The sequence below is a fragment of the Mustela putorius genome, unplaced genomic scaffold, assembly GCF_011764305.1.
Source record: "Mustela putorius furo isolate JIRA1106 unplaced genomic scaffold, ASM1176430v1.1 tig00003898_pilon_pilon_pilon, whole genome shotgun sequence".
In the NCBI taxonomy this organism is placed as follows: Eukaryota; Metazoa; Chordata; class Mammalia; order Carnivora; family Mustelidae; genus Mustela; species Mustela putorius.
In genome coordinates this window covers 33900837-33924086 of record NW_025422047.1, presented here as the reverse complement: position 1 = coordinate 33924086, position 23250 = coordinate 33900837, and the positions used below count along the sequence as shown (strand labels likewise).

The 23250-nt window shown below is 35.7% G+C and overlaps 1 protein-coding gene across 2 annotated transcripts in view; it reads right to left on the bottom strand.

Annotated features, from left to right (window-relative positions):
* The window catches only part of TTC6 (tetratricopeptide repeat domain 6), a 228482-nt gene that overhangs the window by 145132 nt on the left and 60100 nt on the right, over positions 1-23250 (bottom strand). For both annotated transcript variants that reach the window (XM_013046238.2, XM_045067622.1), the window contains exons 3-4: positions 8447-8539; positions 3340-3546 (exon numbers count right to left, since the gene is read on the bottom strand). In XM_013046238.2, coding sequence (XP_012901692.1) covers positions 3340-3546; positions 8447-8539 — 300 coding nt within the window. The remainder of the gene's footprint in view (positions 1-3339; positions 3547-8446; positions 8540-23250) is intronic.

Here is a 23250-nt window from a genome sequence, read left to right as displayed (position 1 = left end):
CTGCTTTCAGGATTTTCTCTTTGTCGCTAAGACTTGTGAATTTTACTATCAGGTGATGGGGTGTGGACCTATTCTTGTTGATTTTGGGGGGGGGTTCTCTGCACCTTCTGGATTTTGATGCTTGTTCCCTTTGCCATATTAGGGAAATTCTCTACAATAATTCTCTCCAATATACTTTCTGCTCCCCTCTCTCTTTCTTCTTCTTCTGGAATCCCAATTATTCTAATGTTGTTTCGTCTTATGGTGTCACTTATTTCTCGAATTCTCCCCTTGTGGTCCAGTAGCTGTTTGACCCTCTTTTGCTCAGCTTCTTTATTTTCTGTCATTTGGTCTTCTATATCGCTATTTCTTTCTTCTGCTTCATTTATCCTAGCAGTGACCGTCCATTTTTTATTCCACCTCATTAATAGCTTTTTTTATTTCAACTTGGTTAGATTTTAGTTTTTTTATGTCTCTAGAAAGGGCCTTTATCTCTCCAGAGAGGGTTTCTCTAGTATCTTCCATGCCTTTTTCGAGCCTGGCTAGAACCTTGAGAATCGTCATTCTGAACTCTAGATCTGACATATTACCAATGTCTGTATGGATTAGGTCCCTAGCCTTTGGTACTGCCTCTTGTTCTTTTTTTGTGGTGAGCTTTTCCACCTTGTCATTTTGTCCAGATAAGAGTATATGAAGAAGCAAATAAAATACTGAAAGGGTGGCAAAGACCCAGGAAAATCATTTTAACCAAATCAGAAGAGACCCCAAATCGTTGGAGGGGAGAAGGGGATAAAAAGACGTTCATAAAAAAATACAATAAAATAAAATAAATTATTTTTAAAAAAAGAAAATAAAGAAAAAATATAAAAAAGAAAAAATATATATATTAGATATATTAGATATTATATATATATTAGAAAAGGGGATAAAAAGACATTCAGAAAAAAATAAAATAAAATAAATTATTTTTAAAAGAAAATAAAGAAAAAATATAAAAAAGAAAAAAATATATAGCTATAGATAGATAGATAGATAGATAGATAAACCAGTTAAAAAACATTAAAAAAGAAAAGGGTAAAAGTTAAAAAAAATTTGGCAGAAGAAAAAAAATCAAAAAAAAAATTAAACTAACTGCAAGACTAAAGAATCATAGGAAGAAAGGCATGTGTTCCATGCTTTGCTTTCTCCTCCACTGGAATTCTGCTGCTCTCCTTGGTAGGTGAACTTTGTCATGGCTGGATTTCTTGTTGATCTTCTGGGGGAGGGGCCTGTTGCAGTGATTCTCAAGTGTCTTTGCCGCAGGCAGAATTGCACTGCCCTTACCAAGGGCCGGGCTAAGTAATCTGCTCAGGTTCGCTTTCAGGAGCTTTTGTCCCCTGAATGCTTTCCGTAGAGTTCCAGAGGATGGGAATGAAAATGGCAGCCTCCCAGTCTCCAGCCCAGAGGAGCCAAGAGCTCGGGGCTCCACTCCTCAGTGCACCCTCAGAGAAAAGAGCCCAATCACTCCCATCTCCCTAGCCTCTGCCTGCGCTCCAAGCTCACCCAACCTGCAACCAGTTCAAGGTAACCCCGAGCTGAGAGCTCACTCCTCAGCTCTGTCTCTGTAGCCAGCTTCCCCGGTCTAATACCTGCAAGCTCTGCGACACTCAGACACCCCCGATCCTTGGTGCGGGACCTAGGGCCACACTGGCCCCACATGGGCTTCACCCTGGTTTAGCCTCTGGAGCTATGTCCCTCAGTGGAGCAGACTTTTAAAAGTCCTTATTTTGTGCTCCATTGTTCTGCTGTTTGCAGGGAACTGGCCCCTCCCCCCTGCGGTCTATCTTCCGGTTGCTTTGGATTCACTTCTCCACCGGTCCTACCTTTCAAAAAGTGGTCAATTTTCTATTTCTAGAATTGCTGTTCCTCTTCTCTTTGATCTCCTGCTGGATTTGTAGGTGTTTGCAATGGTTTGATAAGCTATCTAGGCGATCTCCTGCTACCTGATGTAGTCTCAGCCTGCTACTTCTCCACCATCTTGACTCCTCCCCCCAGTTCTTTATATTCTTTATGACAGTTTATTCAAATACAGTCTTGTTAAGAAATCTATTTTTAGAAGTAGGATAATATATGCAAAACACTTAACAAAGTGGATGAACGCAACTAGAAAAGAGAAAGAAAACCTTACAAACAACAATGTTAGGAGTAATCTAGATCTTGGAGACTCATTGTGGGCTAAAGGCAAGGGGAGGGGAGGTCACAGATAAACCCAAGGTTTCAGAGTTGGGAATTTTGGATCCAAGTTAAAGAATAGCCAGTTGACGTGGGTGAAAAAATAGCAGGAATACTGTCTTTAATAGGAGAGGGTACCCAAAAGGAGAGGGAAGGTTGTTTACCTTCCCATTTGAATCAGCTAGAGAGAGGATCCATGGTGATAATAAGATAATATTTTGTGGTTCAGGGAAAAGTGGCTTTTTTTTAAAAGATTTTATTTATTTATTTGACAGAGATCACAAATAGGCAGAGAGGCAGGGAGAGAGAGAGGAGAAACCAGACTCCCTGCTGAGCAGAGAGCCCGATGCGGGGCTCAATCCCAGGATCCTGGGATCATGACCCGAGCTGAAGGCAGAGGCTTTAACCCACTGAGCCACCCAGGCACCCCGTATCCTAATAAAATGTACCCATTTTAAATAAATTCATTAAAGTCAAAAAGTAACTCAAATTAAAGAAAAGTACCAAGTGAATAGTAGTAAAGTAATATACAGATATGGTAAAAAGTTATTTAAATTATACATAGATAAAATAAATCTGAGAAACATTCTCACAACAGGAAAAGACTTAGGGTTAGGATAAACCCAAACAGGGCAAAGTTATAAAACATACAAAATTCACCCAGTTCTGTTCCCTGGGTTCCAGTTACTGACTCCCTCAAGATGGTAATGGGAGGACTTTGGGTCAGTTTCTGAAAGCCCCGAGTTTTCTTCCCTCCTTAAAAATGTATCTTCTTCCTGGGTGGCTCAGTTATTAAGAGTGTGCCTTCCGCTCAGGTCATGATCCCAGCATCCTGGGAGTCCTGGGATTGAGGCCCCATATTGGGCTCCCTGTTCAGCAGTGTTCTGTCTCTTGCTATCTCCCTCTGTCATAAATAACTTAAAAATCTTTAAAAAAAAAATGTCTTCTCTCCCCAGAATTGTGATTAGGGTTGAGACAAAAAGCCCTTAATATACAGATATCCCCTTTTCCCAAATGAGCAATTTACAAGTAGAAGGCCCTTTTTTCAGGGCGAATCCACCTCCACGCCATGGCCCTTGCCTGATCCATTTCTTCACACTTGCACATCCACACAAATCATAACTTTTTCAAACACAAATAGTGTTTTACCTTTGAAGATGCCTGTTTGGCTGCTTTGGAATCACCTGTGGGCTGTTCGTCTTTCAACGAAGACGATTCATCTGCTGGCCGAACTTCCAGAGTTTCCTGAGATTTACATACTGTGCTTCCTGCTTCTGAGACTCCCCACTCTAACATATCTTCTTGCTCAAGCTGGAAAATACTTGAGATAGCTTTAGGAAGTTCTTCAAGCATATTCTGTGGGAAAACATAAATGTACAAGAATGTTCTTCTTATTGGTCCTCCCAAAGTTTTAAGTCACACAGTGCTTTTTTCTAACCACAAAATGATAATAAAAATGCATGATTAAAATTAACCAAAGGTGGTAAATTTCTTCTGAAGATTTAAAAAGAGAAATTCAAATTGACTTAAAAACAATATAAAGCCTAGCAAATTATTTTCTCTGGTTCTTGTCTCAGAAAAATATAGCTACCCCACAGTAACTATGCACCAACTCTAAGGAAACCATGAGACACCAATCTGACCCTGACTTCACCACAAAATCATGCAAAATCAAGGCCCACTGAAACATCTCACCTCTGAGGCTCATCGGTCCTGAGAAATGGGATTTCTGCTAACTAGATGCTCTTCCAGAAGCCTGACTTCAGGTACTCAAAGAAGAGCTGACCCAGAGGCCCAGAGGCCTCGAGAAGACTACCACACATCCCCACTCCATTGTAAGCCCTAGTGAAAAGCCCTCACAAAATATTACTCTTAAAACTATTTTGTGTTCCTTAAAAATATCTCATTGATTTAATCTGTATTTCACCAAGTCTTAGGTAAAGTATCTTTATAACCATATTTTGATATTACCCAATTTTAAACCAAAACTATTTGGGATTATGGAATACTGGCAATTAAAGCTTCATTGCCTCAAATTAACAGATGGATAAAACCAGTCTGATTTATACAGAAGTCTGAATTCTAGAGAATGACTTGAAAATGCAATTGCATCACTTTGTTCTTCAATACATTTTCATTTGCTAATAAGTAAAATAAAGGATAAAGATGTCATACAGCATCAAATACTATTTATCTTTATTATACAAAAAGGATGGCTAAACCAAGAAATTTGTTTGTAAAATGAAACTTTAATCTGGAGTTCATATTTCTATAAAACTATTTATTGGATGGTGCAATGAAAAGAGTAAAAGTATTATAACTAGATGGGACATTATTCAAATCCTGGATCTTTCAATTAATAGATGAGTGATTTTGGTCGTTACTTAATTCTTTTTAGCCTCATTCTCCTCATTGTAAAAAGGGGGCTTAATAAAGTATTTTTCATAAAATGGCAGAACAGATATGCTCAGGTGATGTGTGTTATGGGCCTTGTGCTTTCTATGATAAACTCATTCATTCCATCCTCCATAGCTTTGGCATGTGAATCACTCCCTTTCTTTTCAATTTCTCTTCTCCTGGCTTCAACACATACTCCCGATTCTGGTTTGGGAGACTGAACAGATCAAGGTACCACCCGTCAAAACAGAAAATAAAGAAAGAGAAGCTTGAGGAGAGGGCAGTGACAATCCTGTAGCTGCAACTGACCCTCTTCAGGACTCTGCCGAGCCTTCCCTTTGCCACCAAACCTTTACAGATTGTGTCTGTATCCTGTGCCCTCCTTCTGTTTCAGCCTGCATTGTAGTTGTCTAAGTAATCATTATCATAATCATAATCATCAACATACATGAGCATTATTTCATTTAAGCTTAATCTTCACCACAACTCCACAAAGCAAGAACTGTTTGCAACCCCATTTTATGGATGAAGAAAATGAGACTTTCAAACGTTAAGAAATCTACCCAAGGTCACAGTGAGAGTAAGTAGCAGTGCTCTGTTTGAACCTAGACAACCTGAATCCAATCTTCACTCTCTTACCCTCTTTCTCCTACTCCCAATAGACAAGCACTCAAAGTGTGGTCCACAGACTCCTGACAATCTTTGAGACCCTTTCAGGGGATCTGAAATTTCAAAGCTATTTTCATAATAATACCAAGTCTTACTTGCCTTTTTCACTGTGTTGATGCTTGCACTCATGATGGAAAAGCAGTAGTGGGTAAAACAGTGAACCAATACTTTTCATATGATTAACATGTGAGTTTACAAAAGCATGCAGGGGTTGAAGAGCCATTCAAAGAACAAGGTAGACCAATGGATGTTAATGTAAGGATATACAATACGTTACTTTATCTTGTTTCAGATGCCTCATTGCAACTCATCTTTAAGACACTACCACTTGTAGAGTTTTGGTATATTAATAAAGAATAATGGCCATAATTTTGTTAAGAAGTTGTTAAAATATTATTCCTTTTTTAATCTGTATGAGACTAGGCTTACCTACTATATTTCAACCAAAAAACATACAAAACAGATTGAATGTAGAAACAGATATGAGACTCTAGCTCTCTATTAAACTAGGTATTATACAGATACGCAAAAAAATGCTCCTGCTAAAATTTTTTGAGATTTTTTTTCTAAAATGTTATGTTCGATGTTCATATGTAATTGGCTTATTATTATTTTAAATGAATGGATAAATATTTTATACTTTTCTCAGTTTTAATTTCTATTATGGTAAACATTGATTGATACAATCCATATAAACAAAAACTTCTTTGGATCCTTAAAATATTTTTCAAGAGTTTAAAGGCATCCTCCAGCAACTGGGTGATGGACATTAAGGAGAGCATGTGATGTAATAAGCACTGGATATTATAAAGACTGATGTATCAGAGCTGTACCTATAGAACAAATAATTCATTATATGTTAATTAATTAAATTTAAAATTTTTTAAAAAGAATATTTAAACTGTAAAAAAAAAAAGAGTTTAAAGTCATCCTGAGACCAGAAAGTTTAAGTACTTTAAAACTTAAAATCTAAGAAAACAAAAAAATCATATCTTACCTATCTCTATATCTCAAAAACTTAGTGCATTTATACCATCTCCAATTATTTGTGAACAAGTAAATGAATAAATGAAAGAAAATTATATCAATTTTTTCCTCTGCTATGTAGTCTTTATTTAGAATATTCATTAAGCAGTATTGTACTTTGTCTCTCTATATATTGGTCTACTCCATAAAATGAGTTCCTCAAAGTCATGAACTGTCTTTTCTATCTTTATATTAACCATGTCTAAAACAAAGCCTACCATGTTGAAAGAAAAGGGATGAATAAATAAACTCTTTGATTTTTTTTAAATAAGTATGTGAGGAAATTATTCTCCATGATGATTCAAAAACTATTGTACTTGAAATGGTAGGTACTTAAAGAAAATAAGTTGCATCAAAGAACTAAGAGATCTCTGACCTGTGGCACTGAGATGTTCACAAGTGAGACCACCATGCTCTGAGGGTAGGATGCAGGCACAACCAGATGACAGTATGTTAGCCAATGTTCCCCAGATAAATATCAGCCCAGTAAACTTCTAGAAGCCTAAGGGACAGGTAGGATGGACAGATAGAGTTCTGCTCTCTGGCAGAGTGTCTGAAATGAAAGATATCACAGAGGAGCCTTTTTACCATGACCAGGTATCAAGTTAAAAGGTATTTTCTAACTTAAAAAGTCAGTGGCCAGGAGTGCCAGGGTGATTCAGTCAGTTAAGCATCAGATTCTTGGTCTCTGCTCAGGTCATGATGTCAGGGTCATGAGATCAAGTCCCACCTCAGGCTCCATGCTCTGTTTGGAGTCTGCTTAAGACACCCTCTGCCTCCCTCTGCCCATCCCTCCATGCATGCACACATGCGCTCTCTTTCTCCTTCTCTCTCTAAAATAAATAAATAAATCTCATGAAAAAAAAAAAAAAAAGCCAGTGGCCAAAAAAAGTCCAGTGATTGCTTGTAAATGTCAAAACTGAGAGAATGATTCCCACAGAATTACAAAAAAATCAATATTTTTGTTTAAATCTTTATTTTAAAGAGTCAAAATGATGTCTAAGTCAAGTACCTGATATTGGGCCCTTTGCATATTTTCCTGAAAAATGGTATCTTTTGTTATACTTTACATGAATGCAGCAAATGGTTTTAAGTCAAATGGTATTAATGAAGAATTTCTATTTTTCCACACCTGACTAATCTTGTATTTTCAGTTTATTATACCCACTGGAAGCTTATATATCAGTGGTTTCGATATCTACCTATAAATGGTGTTCCCTAGAGAAAGCTACCCTAAATATCAGTTTTAAGTTCAAAGCATATGTGGGAAGGTTTCAAAATTGATATATCTACATATTAGCCTTACACATGTGGGGTCCTGGGATAAGAGATAAGAATACAAAGCAGAAAAAGGCATGGTCTCAATCCAGAAGCATTTCAGACCCTGGTAGTTCAATCAGTTGTAGAAACTCTAACATTATAAGATCCATGACATTTGTGGAAAGATTCCATATATTTTCTAATGATAACATATTATGATAAAAATGAAATGTAATCTGAATCTTTTATGTATGTGGACTCATTTTCAGGAACTAAAGGAGCTTGCTATGTAACAATATTTTACAAATCCTTTATAAAGGAAATGATCATGGTGCAATGGTTTGTTTTTATGTAACTGTAGATTTCTATACACAGGGAGACATGTCCTATCCATAGGGAATGTATTCCAAATTGCTTTGAATCCTATAAATACTTTGCCAGTGATAGAAGAAAAGGAATCTTTACTTCTGAAACAAATTTCTGTCACCAACAATCCATTATTTCTCTACCAAACCTTTCCCTCATCAATGCTATAAAAAATTTTTTCTAGCTAAATAAAATATATGATGATGCTTCTTAGAAGCTAACAACCTTTAATTAACCCTCAACAACTTTCTGAATATAAATGCCTAGGCCAGAGGAATTGTTAAAATATTTCCCTTCTGGAAAGAGTTTTAGGCCTTAGCTCAGAAGGTCTATGATAGGCAGCAACGGTGAGCCAAAATAGCCAAGACTTCCAATGTGATATTGGATTAGATGTTCATACGGTTAAACACACCTCTAAAATGAGTGAAGGGAGGTTGTTTGTTTGTTTGTTTTTAACTGTCTAAGCAAGCATTCAAGCAACAAGAGACAAACCACTACTTCAGTATAAGCAAAGAGGATTTTTTATTAAAAACTTTACCATTTGAGGTTCCTCAAGATTTATCTGTAATCCTTGCTCTGCTTGCTCTTGAGATGGCTTGTGCCAGCACACTTTCCCCATTAAAGATATATCCTTGAAGAAGGAAAAAAAAACAATAAAAATAATGCCAGTTTTTAACATCATAGAGGTATATTATTCAATGCAGTAAAATTGCAGTAATTTAATCAGAGAAGAATATATAAAAGAAATTTAAGCTAAATATTATGCAGTAAATAGGAAACATAAAACAAAAGCTACAATGAAAATATTTTATCTATTATTCCAATTTCATGGCTTTTTAAGTTATTGATATCAATAGATATAACATCAGGTTTAATCAGACAATTAGGTATAGGTACAGATTTTGTAAAACACTGCTATTCAATGGCTGTACAAGGAAGATATATTAAAAACTAAAATTTAATCTAACTCAAAGCAAGAAGGAATATGAGTATACTTTAAATTTTAATGAGTATAACTGTTAACATCATTTTTATCATTACTAATGCTAATTGCTATGATAAACTCTCATTCAGCTGAAGTGGTAAGAAGATAGCACACTACAACATCTAACAACAAAGAGAAATAAAGAAACCCAGCTCCTGCCCAAACTGCAAAGTCACAGACCAGGTATCTACAGGCAAGTTACTATGCTCCTCCTCACCTCAGTTCTATCATCTTTAAAATGGGGATTCAATTCAATTACATGACTTTTGACAGCCCATTTCTCCTCTAGACTTTAATGACATCAATAGCAATAAAAAAACATTCACTGTGCTTTAAAACATTACCTTTTCTTTGCTTCATCAAAAAGATACAACTTAGGCCATTGGCTTCTACTTCAGCCTTTCTATCACAAATAACTATAAAATTGGACAAAATATAAGAGCAACTCTTTTAGGACTGGGCAATAAGCAGTGCACAACTATACTGACTAAGACAATGGAAACCAAAATAGGTTAAGAAGCAAATCAATCCATATTTCTGCCTTTCACAATTTCCAGACCACAACACAAAATAGAGGGAAACAACACAGAATCCAGGTATCTCACTAAGTTGAAGAAAGAGAAATTGGAGTAAGGGGAAGACAAAGAGGGTAGAATTTGTTAAGGCATAGTATGGAAAGGAAGGAACAACATAGAAAAATAGCTCCAGGAATCTGAATCAGGTATTCGGGTTATTGACTGAATACCAATCTGTTACTACAGTAGTGAAACCCATGAGGGCAGACAAAGATAAACTAACCCTCCCCGGGGCGGGGAGAACAATTACCAAAGAGCTCTAACCACAATTCCCAAAGCTCACACAAGACTAGGAATCATCAGTTCTCCCACCAGACATGCTGAATACGTGGTACATTCATTAAAAACCTCAGAAGAGGCAGACATTAATAGTAGTTCTAAATTAGCTCTAGAGCAAATGCTTCTTAGGACTTTAACAACATTTTTAAAATAATACTTGAAAATATCAAGCTGATCTTCAGGTAGTTTAACAGACTATTTGAACAAACTCCAACACTTTTAGAGGAAGACAACAAAATCTTATATTCCACAATGTAAAATGTTCAGCACTCAATCAAATTTTACTACTCACATGGAGAAGCATAATTATGTAGCACACAACCAGGAGAAAAATCACTAGAAAAAGACCTAGATATGATAGATATGTTGGAATTAGCAGATAAGGATCTTAAATTTTCTAATTTAAATATTAAAATGTTCAAAGATGTAAATGTAATGAGAAACAAATGTAAGATATAAAAACAGAATCAAATGGAATATCTAGATAAAACATTATCTGAAGTAAATATTTCACTGAGTGGCATTAATAACAGAGTAAAATTATAGAGGAAAATATTTGTCAACTTGAAGACACAGCAATAGAAACAACATAAAATGAATCACAGAGAGAAATAAAAACTGAAAGAAAATTAATACTCAGCCTAACATAATATTTAATTAGAGTCCCAGAAAGGGTAGTATGAAGGGAGCAGAAAATATCTGAACAAAAAATGGCCAAAATTTTCCAAATTTGATGACAACTATAAACCCATTGATGCAAAAATTTTCATGAATACCAAGCAGAAACATAAAGAACATGATGCCAACCACATTATAATCAAAATTAATAAAACCTAATAATAAAGGAAAAAAATCTTATAAGCATCCAGAGAAACATTAACTACAAAGAAACTAATAATTACCAACAGCTAATTACCACAAACTAACATTGCAGGTTTCCTATCATAATTATGTAGTACAGAAGACAAGGAAGAAATTTAGAGTACCCATAATGAAAAAAAATACCATCCACACAAAATTCTATATCCAGCAAAAATATTTTTCAAAACTGACAGTGAACTACTTTTTCAGCAAACAAAATGTGTAAAAGTTCATTGTCATCAAACCTACAAGAAATATTAAAGGAAATTCTTTGAGAAGAAGCAAAATGGTATCAGATCAAAACTTGAATGCACACAATGGAAATAAGTAATAGAATGATTTAAAATGTGCATAAATAAAAAAGACATTTTCTCTTTTTAAAGATTTTTTAAAAATATAATGGATGGTTTAAATAAAATTAATAATGTTTTGTTTTATACATAGATATGATGTATGCATTAATAATGACACAATGATGGTAGAAAGGAAAGGAAATATACTTCTGTAAAAGATCTTATATCATATGTGAAATGGCATATTATTTATAGGGATATAAGTTAAATAAGCACAATGTAAACTCCATAACTCCTACTAAAACAATAAAGAGATAAATAAGCTATTAGTCCAAAACAGAATAAAATGCTAGAAAATATAATTAAAAGAAGGCAGGTAAAGAAGGGAAAAAAACATAAACAAATGTGACAAATAGAAACCAAATACCAAGATACTAAATATAAATTCAACCTTATCGATAATTACATGTAAATGGCACTCCAGTTAAAAGACAAAGACTGTCACTGCAGAAAAAGACAAGATCCTGCAATATGATTGCTATAGGAAAGAAACCTGCTTAAAGTATAAAGACACAAATAGGTTAAAAGTAAAAGGATGAAGGGAGTTATACAAACATTAATCATAAGAAAACTGGAGTAGCTATATTAATATCAGAAAAGGCAGACTTCCGGGCGCCTGGGTGAGCCAGTGGGTAAAGCCTCTGCCTTCAGCTCAGGTCATGATCCCAGGGTCCTGGGATCAAGTCCCATTGGGCTTTCTGCTCGACAGGGAGCCTGCTTCCTCCTCTCTCTCTCTCTGCTTGCCTCTCTGCCTACTTGTGATCGCTCTCTGTCAAATTAATAAAATCTTTAAAAAAAAAAAAGGCAGACTTCACTTCAAACAAGAAATATTAGCAAAAGAAAGTCATTTCATAATAATACAAGAGTAAAGTTTGTCAGAAGAGATAAAAATAGGCACTAAAGTCAATGCTTCAAAGGACATTTTTTTAAAAACTAACAAAACTGAAAAGAGAAATAGAAAATTTCATTATTATAGTTAGGAATTTCAAACCAAGACTAACTGGCTCCTGAAACTCAGCTCTTCATAAATATACTAACTAAGGGTGCCTGGGCAGCGCAGTCATTTAAGTGTCTGACTCTTGGTTTTGGCTCAGGTCATGATCTCAGGGTCCTGGGACTGGGCCCTCAACTGAGCTCCACACTCCACATGGAGTCTGTCTGAGATTCTCTCTTCCTCTCCCTCTGCCCCTTCCACTTGTGCTCTCCCTGGCCACCACTCAAATAAATAAATAATTCTTTTAAAAATAAATAAATAAAATAAATACACTAACTAAATAGCAAATGTGAAATCCTGCAAAAAAAAAAAAAATCTTTACAACCTTTTAGGTTTATAAATATACCATTCAAGTATAAAAACCTGACAATAATGAACACGAAATTCAGGATATTATTCACATCTGAGGAGGGAGAGATTGATTGGAAAGAAGTACAAAGGGTATCTCTACCCAATCTGAAGTGAATATGACAAAAATATTAAATTTTGAAAAATCTGAGCAATGAACACAATACTTCATAATAAAGAAATTTCTCAACACATTTCATATAGGTAATATACCAATATCAAAGATAGGCTAAAAATAGCTTAATAAACCTATAGTTTACCTCACTTGTGAACATAAACACAAAAATCCCAATTAAAATATTTGCAAAGGAAATTAATGAGCATATTTAGAAACAATAAAACTTGACCAAGGAAATTTTTCCCATAACTTCATGGATAATTCATTACTAGTTTCTAACATTAACAGATTACCACAGAAATTCATGTTATCAACTCAGTAACTGCTAAGGATAATCTTCAATAAAATTCAACACCCATATCTGAGTAAAGAGTAAACAGAAACAGGAAAAAAACCCCACAAGAGGTTTTTGCAGATTCCTGCACCAAATATATTTCATAATAAAACATTAGGCAGATGAGACCCAATGCAACATGAAAAGAAAGAGTACATGTATAAATAACACAAGGGAGAAAACCAAAATATTACTATTAATAGATTATGTAACCATATAATTGGTGAAAAAAAGAAAGTTAACTGAAAAAAAACTAGCAGGCCAAAACATATCTAACAATTCAACAAATAAAATTTCATACTGACAATAACCAGTTAAGATTGCATTCTTAAAATAAAAATGAGGTACTAATATACAAAATGCAAATCTCAGGAACATTATGCTAAGCAGGAAAAGCCAGGTTAAAATGGCATCAGAATAGCCAAAACAGCATCTCCAAACCACCCAATAAAGTAAATATAAAGATAAAAATAGATGAAAACTTAAAGTATTTGTCTAGTTAAAGTCCAATGCCTAGGCTTTTTCAAGAATAGTTTTTTTTCTTTTCTATGGGTCATACTTCCTTCCCTTATTTGTATGCCTCAGAACTTGCCCTCTTCCCATAATCTGCTGCCCAGCTAACCAGTAACCTCGAAAAATAAAGATAACAATAAAATAAGTATTTTAGTAACTTTCAGCTATGTGAATGTGTATTGGTTGTTTAGAGTCAGTCTCAACCTATCAATAGTGATGTTATCAACTGGAAATGCCTGTGGGGAACCACCTGGGCCCACACTATTTGTGGTAGGTCCCCACAGAATTTCCCAGGCCACAGCAAATATTACGGCTGGACCAGTCCTATAGTTCTTATTATGAATATAAAATGTACCTCAGCAACAACTATCAGGGAACTTTGAAACAATAAGGTTTACTATTCATGAGTTCTAAAGGGTACATGGCATGCCCATGACCCCACAGCGAGTTTGTAAGGATAGAGAGAGGGATAAAGAGTAAGTATATGGACCTGGTTCTGACTTCATTGGAATTGAGGGTGGGATGCCCAGGGTTTAGCAGGTTCACTCCTTATCAGTGAATTTAAAATGTAAGTGTGGCAATTGAAGCAAAGGAAGGAAAACCGCAAGCAGCAATCAAATGATTAACTAGGTAACCAGAACTTTCCAAAAAAAAAAAAAAGGAACTTCATGAGAAGGGTATCCTTCTTTATTTAGTTATGTGGTTGGCGATGTGTTTATTCAAGATGGATGTCTTTGAAATGGATTCCTCAGCAATCAAAAACTTAACATCAGGTACTTACATTACAATCAAAAAAAGCCAATTGTCAAGTGCCTATTCTACACTGATATGAATACCACGGGCTGTACACATTCTCAGAGGAGACTAGAAGCTTTAAGTTTTCACCTCTGACAACACTGAGGTTCCAGGCAAGCTGGAAGTTAGGACTAATGCAGTATTGTAAATTGTCTGCATGAGTACTAGGGTATGTCCCAACACACAAAAGAATCCCTTAGCAAAATCTGAGAGACACTCGTTCCAGGCATTCAAGAAAATCTATATTCAATTATTACCTGACTATTAAGCTAACCAAGCAGAGACTTCAGCAGCCACACGCAATAAAGAAGAGACTTTACAAAATTAGTTCAAGAAAGTCACTAATTCTTTAAATGACAACAATAAAAATAAGAACAACAGAAAACAGCAATAATAACAAACCCTGGGGGAAAAGAAGGATCTATTTTCCCAATTATCACATTACATAATTTTAAATGTCCAGTTTAGGGGTACCTGGGAGGCTCAGTCAGTTAAGTCTCTGCCTTTGGCTCAGGTCATGATCCCACAGTCCTGGGATTGAGCCCCACACTGGCCTCCCTAATCAGCAAGGAGTCTGCCTCTCCCTCTCCTTCTACCCCTCCCCGCCAGGCTCATGCTCTCTCTCAAATAAATAAATAAAACCTTTTTCTTTAAAGATTTTATTTATTTATTTATTTATTTATTTATTTATTTATTTTAGAGAGAGAGAGAGAGAGAGAGAGTGCACAAGTAGGCAGAGCAGTAGGCAGAGGGAGAAGGAAAAGCAGGCTCTCTGCTGATCAGGGAGCCCAATGTGAGGCTTGATCCCAGGACCCTAGGATCATGACCTAAACTAAAGGCAGCCACTGAAATGATTGAGCCACCCAGGCACCACAAATAAAAAAAAAATTTTTTTTAAGATTTTATTTATTTGACAGAGAGACACCAAGAGAGAGAACACAAGCAGGGGAAATGAGAGGGAGAAGCTGGCTCCCCACTGAAAGGAAGCCCGATGCAGGCCTCGATCCCAGGACCCTGGGATCATGACCCGAGCTGAAGGCAGACACATAACAATGGAGCCTCTCAGGTGTCCCCCAACAAAATCTTTTAATAAATAAATTAATGTTCAGTTTATAACAACAACCAAAAAAATATGACACATGCAAAAAAATAAAAAAGCATAGCTCAACATAGGAAACAAGACAATCAATAGAAACCATCTTTTACAACTATCATATGATCTTCCTGATATGAAAAAGTGGAGATGCAATGTGAGGGGTCTGGGGGGTAGGAAAAGAATAAATGAAACAAGATGGGATCAGGAGGGAGACAAACCATAAGTGACTCTTAATCTCACAAAACAAACTGAGGGTTGCTAGGGGGAGGGGGGTCGGGAGAGGGTGGTGGGCTTATGGACATTGGGGAGGGTATGTGCTATGGTGAGTGCAGTGAAGTGTGTAAACCTGGAGATTCACAGACCTGTACCCCTGGGGCTAAAAATACATTAAATGTTTATTAAAAAATAAAAAAATTATTAAAAAAAAAAGAAGAAGAAAAGAAACCATCTTTTAGAAAGCCCAGAGATTGGCCCTATTACACAAACACTTTAAATCACTTTTTTAAATATGTTAAGAGAGCTAAAAGAAATCATGTCAAAACAAATGAAGGAAAGTATGACAGTAATGTCTCATCAAATATATAATATCAATAAAGAATTAGAAGTTATGAAATGAACAAAATAAAAATTCTAGAATTGAAAAGTTCATTAACTGAAATGAAAAATTCCATAGAGGTGCTCAGTGGTAAATGTGAACAGATATGGAAGAAAAAAATAGTGAGCTTGGAAACAGATCAACCATGTTATCTAAATTGAAGAACAAAAAGAAGAAAGAAGAAAGAAGAAACCTCAACAGAGCCTTAGAGACTTGTAGAACATCATCAAACAAAATGGCAGTCCCAGAGGAAGAGGGAAGTACAGAAAAGATGCCAGTAGGAATAACGGCAAAAAACTTCCCAAAGAACTCTGTATATCTCCTTTGCAGCGGGGATCACATACATACCCCACAGAAAACATACCACACATATATTTATGTTCTGGAAAAATTATTTGGCGATGCAATTAAAGCTCCAAAGTGGAAAGTTAAAGTATAAAAAATAAATAAGTAGAGAGGATATGCAAAGACACTGTTTAAACATAAGTAATAATCTAAATAATTTTAAAATGAGTCACAAAATTGAGTGTGAATGTCAGGAATTCTGTTTAAAAAGACAAGTAAACTATTAAACCTGACCCATGAAAAAGTAGAACATTTGATCAGACCTGTAACAAGTAGAGAGTTGAATCAGTAATCAAAAACCTCCTTACAAAGAAAAGTCCAGGACCAGATGGCTTCCCTGGTGAATTCTACCAAATATTTAATATCAATCCTTCTTAAACTTATACAGAATATGAAAGAAGAGGGAACACTTCCTAAGTAATTCTATGATAACTGTATAAGTCTAATACCAAAGCCAGATAAAGACACTGCAAGAAAAGAAAATGATAGACTACTTTCCTTATAAATATAATAAATGGATGTGGGGGTAACAAGTAAGAGTAAAAAAATAAAATGCTTCATTTAACTTTAGGAAATACATGACTTCATATGTCAAATGAAAAAAATATATAGCAAAATAGTTGCTTCAGTTAACCATAGGAAATTTATCAATTTATAAGTCAAAAAAAGAGAAACATATAATCATATCCATGGTAGTCTCCAGTGAAAAATCACATAGAAGGCAGCATGATAAGGTGGTTGAGTGCACATGCTCTATAGTCCAATTGATTGGATTCAAGACTTGACTCTGTTACTTTAGCCCCAAAAGAATCTATTGCAAAAGTATTAGAAAAAATGTTATTTAGCAGTAAATCCATTACAAAAAACCTAATTTAGGAATTGAGAAAGGCAGTGGGAGGTGCCTGGCTGGCTGAGTCAGTAAAGCACATGACTCTTAATCTTAGGGTTGTGAGTTAAGTCCCACATTGGGCATGGAGCCTACTTTAAAAAAATAAAAATGAGAAAAGGAACAAAATCACAAAAGCAGCAAAAAATTATAAACTACCAAAACAGTACCTTAAGAAATGTGAGAAAAGGGGCACCTGGGTGGCTCAGTGGGTTTAAGCCTCTGCCTTTGGCTCTGGTCATGATCCCAGGGTCCTGGGATCGAGCCCCACATCGGGCTCTCTGCTCAGCAGGGACCCTGCTTCCTCCTCTTTCTCTGCCTGCTTCTCTGCCTACCTGTGATCTCTGTCTGTCAAATAAATAAATAAGACCTTAAAAAAAAAAAAAAGAAAGAAAGAAATGTGAGAAAAACTAAAAAAAACTTTACCAAGATACAAAAGTGGACTTGAATCAGAAATCTTGGATTTGGGACTAAGGAAAAAGCCACAGAAAATTTTTAAAAGAAATATAATTATAGTAGTCCCTACTTATGCATAGGGGATATGATCCAAGATGCCTAAACCATGGATAGTACCTAGATATATATGTTTTTCCTATACAGATATACCTATGATAAAGTTTAATTTATAAAGTAGGGACAATAAGAGATTATCAGCAGTAACTAATCATAAAATAGAGCAATTATAACAAAATACTGTAATAAAAGTCATGTGTATATGGTCCCTGTCTCTGTCAAAAAATCTTACTATACTGCACTCACCTTCTTGTGATGAGATGATAAAAGATCTATGTGATAAGGTAAAGTGAGGTGAACGACATACACACTGAGATCCAGCATTAGGCTACTACTGTCCTTCTGACAATATGTCAGGAGGATGATCTGCTTCTGGACTGTGGTTGACTGTGGGTAATTGGAACTGCAGAAAGCAGCCCCAGAGATAAAGAACTACTGTTGTCTTTTGCCTAACATGTACGATTAATTCTATCTTGTCTCCCTGGGTCAGAAACGACAATGCGTAACATATTTCTCCATCACTCACATGGTCTATCACGGTGTTGAGCAAATTTTTAAAAGCCAGAAACAACTTGATGATCCTGGATACATTTTTCATGTGTTTCACAGAGCAGTTTCTACCTTGGTGTCTCACTTAGAACCCAGAATGCTAGAGCTGGAAGGAACTTGAAAGATCAGTGAAGTCTGAAGGAAGCCCAAATTTCAGCCACTGAAACCAGAGCTCTGAGCCCCAAAGTGCACTGTGTAGTATTCAAAACAAACAGAGTCCATGGTCTTTCCCCTAAACTGCTTCAAGCAGATGGACCAGCAACAGAAGCAGCAGTGTCTCTCTGGCCTGTTAGTTAAGCAGGCTCAGTATTTTTTCAATCATCTTCAAAAGAAGAGAGGTAGGGACAGCAACTTCCCACCCCCACCCCCGACTCTCCCTCATGCGATTCAGGTTCTTCCCAAAGGACACTGGCTGCAAAGACGTGGACCAAAACAGTGTTTTTAACATATACCCTTTCATGATTTCACCAGCACTTATTCAAGGTGCCCTGCCTTTAAATAACTTACTATGAAGTTCAAGTTTCAGAAAGAAGGAAAGAAAACACATTTTTATGGCCCTAAACAAATACTTGTCCACACAGGTTATTCTCCTGAGAAACTGTCCTGATTTGCATTGACTTTTTCTTGCTTCCTGCAGGCAAAACCCTGCTGGCATTGGCCTGTAGAATCCTGCTTACAGGCCCAAGAATGTGTCAAGGCTGCTTTGCAATCATTCTCAACCACATTTGACTTTTTCTTTTTAACATTTTATATGATTGTTCTGAATGGCTGGACCCTGTATTCAGTAAACTGTCAGTTCTGAAAAGCATGATTAAAAAAAAACAGGAATCTGAATGGCTGCCATATAAATTTAAATTTCAAAATTGCTACAGACACTATCTATAACTGAATGTGTTGGTATCTTTTCCACAATGTCCGAACAGAATATAGTAAAATCCTTAAGCCTATTAAAAAAAAAAAAACTACAAATATTTCCAGAATCACTGTGTTTCAAGTAGATGTATACTTTTTATATCACTTTTCTGATAGGTGCCCCATGATACAAAACCATATAGAACTTTTAAAAAAAAGTTATTGAATCATTCATGAAAAGCTTGTTAAATTCAGGTCAAATGTAATCCGAAAATATTTCCAGAATATGATCAAGCCTGCAGTCAAACAATGCACTATCCTTTACTCCTCGATATTTATACCAAGGAAGGCAACACTAATCTGGGCTTTTTCTTTCGGAAACCTATAGATAAACTTTAGTGACTATGCCTGCTTCTAGGTTACAGTATCTACCATATTAGATATGACATTCCTTCAAATTAAGCACTGACTATTTGGTGAATTAGGATGAGCTAAGTGATCACCATTTTGCTACAATGCTTTAGGGCCAGAAATCCAAGAGAAATATGAAGCAAGGTTCTTTTCCTCAAGAAGTTTACTATTTAATTAGGGAAATTAAAATAACAGCCTAGAAATAATATGTCTTTAATCCCAAGCAATGTATTCAAGCAAGCATAGTTATTATGTCTAGGATCCAAGTTCAACATGGATTCATTCAGTTTATAAAGAGAGATGAGGATAAAAGCATAAATACCAGAATAGGCACCAGTTCCAATTATGCCACTGAAAAACAAATTTGGGGAAGAGATCAATTGATTTTGGGGGTTAGGGGCAGAGAAAGAGGGAAAGAAGAACAGTGCTTCTCACTTCATATCTTAACATAAGACTCCCTGAATAATTATGTGCCTGTGTCAGTTGACTTTGAAATTCTTATACCTCTTTTGTTTATTTAGTCAACAGGAATTTGTAATACTAAAACTTCCAAGACACAATCTAAAGAAAGATTAAAATATTTTTCTTATGCCTTCTCAAATGACACTAAATCTAAGAAACTCTTACTAGTGTTTACTATCTCTAAATCAAATAATAAGTTCAATTAATTTTCTTAAATATCTTCTACCATAAAATTATTCAGAAAATTTAAAACTCAACAAGTTAACATAAACTAACCTATCCTAATATTCAACAAAAACATTTGCAGTAATAGCTGCAGATCTTATTCCAAAAATCTCAGGTAGCCAGTGTCCAAGATGGTCCCCGGTGGTTTCCACCTCCTTGTATTCATGCCCCTGAGTAGTCCCCTCCTCAGTGAATAGGGCCAACCTGTGTAATCAGTAATATATAGCAGAAATGATAGTGTATGGCTATGTCATAAAAGATACTGCAACTTCTACCTTGCTCTCTCGTAGATCATTCTCTCTAGGAGAAACCAACTGTTGTGTTAACACTCAAGCAGGCCAATGAAGAGGCCACATGGTAAGAAATTGAGATCTCCTGCCAACTACCAGCACCAAACTGTCAGTCTTGTGATTGAGATCCTTCAGCCCAAGTCAAGTCTTCATATAATGGCAGCCCCAACAAGATCTTGATGACAGCCCCATGAGGAACCTGAAGCCAGAATCACAGTGAAGCAGCTCCTGGATGCCGGAACCACAGAAACTATATAAAATAACAAATGTTCCTTATTTTGAGCTGCTAAGGTTTGGGGTAATTTGTTGCAAAAAAATAAATAACTGAAAAATTTTCTAAAGGTAAAACTCTAGCTCTTCAGGTATTTCATGACATTTCCTAGAGAACGTAAAATTTTAAAATCACATACAAATTACCATTTATTTAGGCAAGTACGTGTTTTCTTCATTATTACCTTTATTGCATAATTTTTGTTAGCTTTTTTGCTTAAGAAAGTCCATTAAAAAGTGAAATATTTTGTGCTGGATTTTTAATCAAAACAAAAATATATGCATTAACAATATATACTGGGTGATACTTAATATACCCTTGTTTGTCCCACATAATTATTCCACATACACTATGTAATATTATCATCTAATATCTCATTACATATGTCAGCAACTTTAAAAGACATATGCCATTTCACCTCATGCCTGTCAAAATAGCTAAAATCAACAACATAAGAAAAAAACAAGTGTTGGCAAGGATGTGGAGAAAAAGGAACACTTGTGCACTCTTGGTGGGAATGCAAACTGGTGCAGACACTCTGAAAAACAGTATGGAGGTTCCTCAGAAACTTAAAAAGGGAACTATCCTAAGATCCAGCAATCTCACTACTGGGTAAAGAATACAGAAACATTAATTCAAAGGGATACACACACCCCTATGTTATAGTTGCATTCTTTATAATAGCCAAGATATAGAAGTGGCCATCAACTGATGAATGTATCCATCAACTGATGAATGGATAAAGAAGATGTAGTATATATAAAATGGAATATTATCCAGCAATAAAAAAGAATGAAATCTTGTCATTTGCAATGTAGATTGAGCTCGAGAGTATAATACTATGTGAAATAAGTAAAAAAAAAAAAAAGGCAAATATCATAATGATTTCACTCATACATGAATTTAAGAAACAAAACAAGGGGAAAAATTGAGAGAGAGAGAAACCAAGAAACAGACCCTCAGTTATAGAGAATAATCTATGGTTATCAGAGAAGAGATGGGTGGCGGATGGGTGAAATAGATGATGGGGATTAAGAAGGGCACTTGTGATGAGCACCAGATGATGTATGGAAGTGCTGAATCACTATATTGTACCCCTGAAACTAATATAACACCATAGGTTAATGAACTGAAATTAAAATAAAAACTTCTTAAAAAAACACATCCCATGAACCATTGCTACAGTCATTGTAAAAACTACTGAATTACAGAGAACTGAAGAGCTTACTAGAAGCAGCTGTCATAAGCCCACACCAAAAAAGGGGTTTTTGTTCAAAGCCAATGAAGGAAATTCTGTAATTACCCTAACACAAGTCTATGAATAATAATATCTAATCTATGCTTATATTCTAGGCAATACACACAAACACTTTCATTGGTTAAGATGAAGAATAACTAACATCACCAATAAAGGAGCATTAACTATCAGCCTTTAGTTATCCTTTCTCCACGCTAAATTCCAGCTCCTCCAAAATTTTCTTGTATAGTCAGGGAATAGAAATGATAAATTTTCAGAAAACCCATAAGAATATTCTTGAACCCTCCTAATCTCACACATGATTTAATAACACATAAGTACTTCAATAATAATATTCAGGTCTCCAAGAATAAGCATTATTTTAATTTGTATCATTCAACAAATATTTATTTAAGGAATGACTACTAAGTCCAAAGAATTATGCAGGATAATGTGAGGAATAAAAAGGCACAAGATAAATAATCTTGCCTCCAGGTTGTTTATGATCTGATAGTGCAGATTCAGCATTCACTTGATCCATCCTACTAAAAATAGAAAGACAAGTAGGACTTGATTCTGATCACTTAGGTATTCAGAGCCTAGACAAACATATATATTGGTGTGTACATAAATAATAATATGACATAAAAGACACAAAAAGTAAATTTGCCCCATGGAGTTGGAGAAGAGAACAGATTAAATAGATTTAAAATAGAAGGCAGTACTGCCATAAAAATAGGCCTTAAGAGAAAGGTAGCAGTTAAAATTGCCCAGTGATGCAAAAGGCATTTCATGTGGAAAAAGACTCCGTGGTCATATTTTCAAGTCCTTTCTCTTCCCTCAGGGGAAGTACACACATGCCCCTTACTGCAGATAGGTAAGGTGGGGATGGAAGGTATCTTCCTATTTGTCCCTTCACTCTCTACACCTAGGTCTGCTTCCAAAGGGTGGTGATGAACCCTACATCTGTGCGTACTTGCTTCTCTCAAATAGCTGTACTGATGATTACAATTTAAAGGGGAAAATCAGGGGCGCCTGGATGGCTCAGTGGGTTAAGCTGCTGCCTTTGGCTCAGGTCATGATCTCAGAGTCCTGGGATCGAGTCCCGCATCGGGCTCTCTGCTCGGCAGGGAGCCTGCTTCCCTCTCTCTCTCTCTGCCTGCCTCTCCATCTACTTGTGATTTCTCTCTGTCAAATAAATAAATTTAAAAAAATTAAAAAAAAATAAAAGGGAAAATCATTCTATTCATTTGATTTCTGTGAAGTTGTGATAACTTGTACCACATTGCCTATGTCCTTAATTTCCCTCCTCTCACTTTTTAAAGCAACAAAGTTCATCTCTGGGTGGAAGCAAAGAGCTTATCCAGGTCTTCAAGTGATTTGACCAATGTTCTCAGTTGGGAGCATCAGAAAAAGACTCTTCTCATGTAGGTGGCTTTGAAAAGCTGGCAAGAC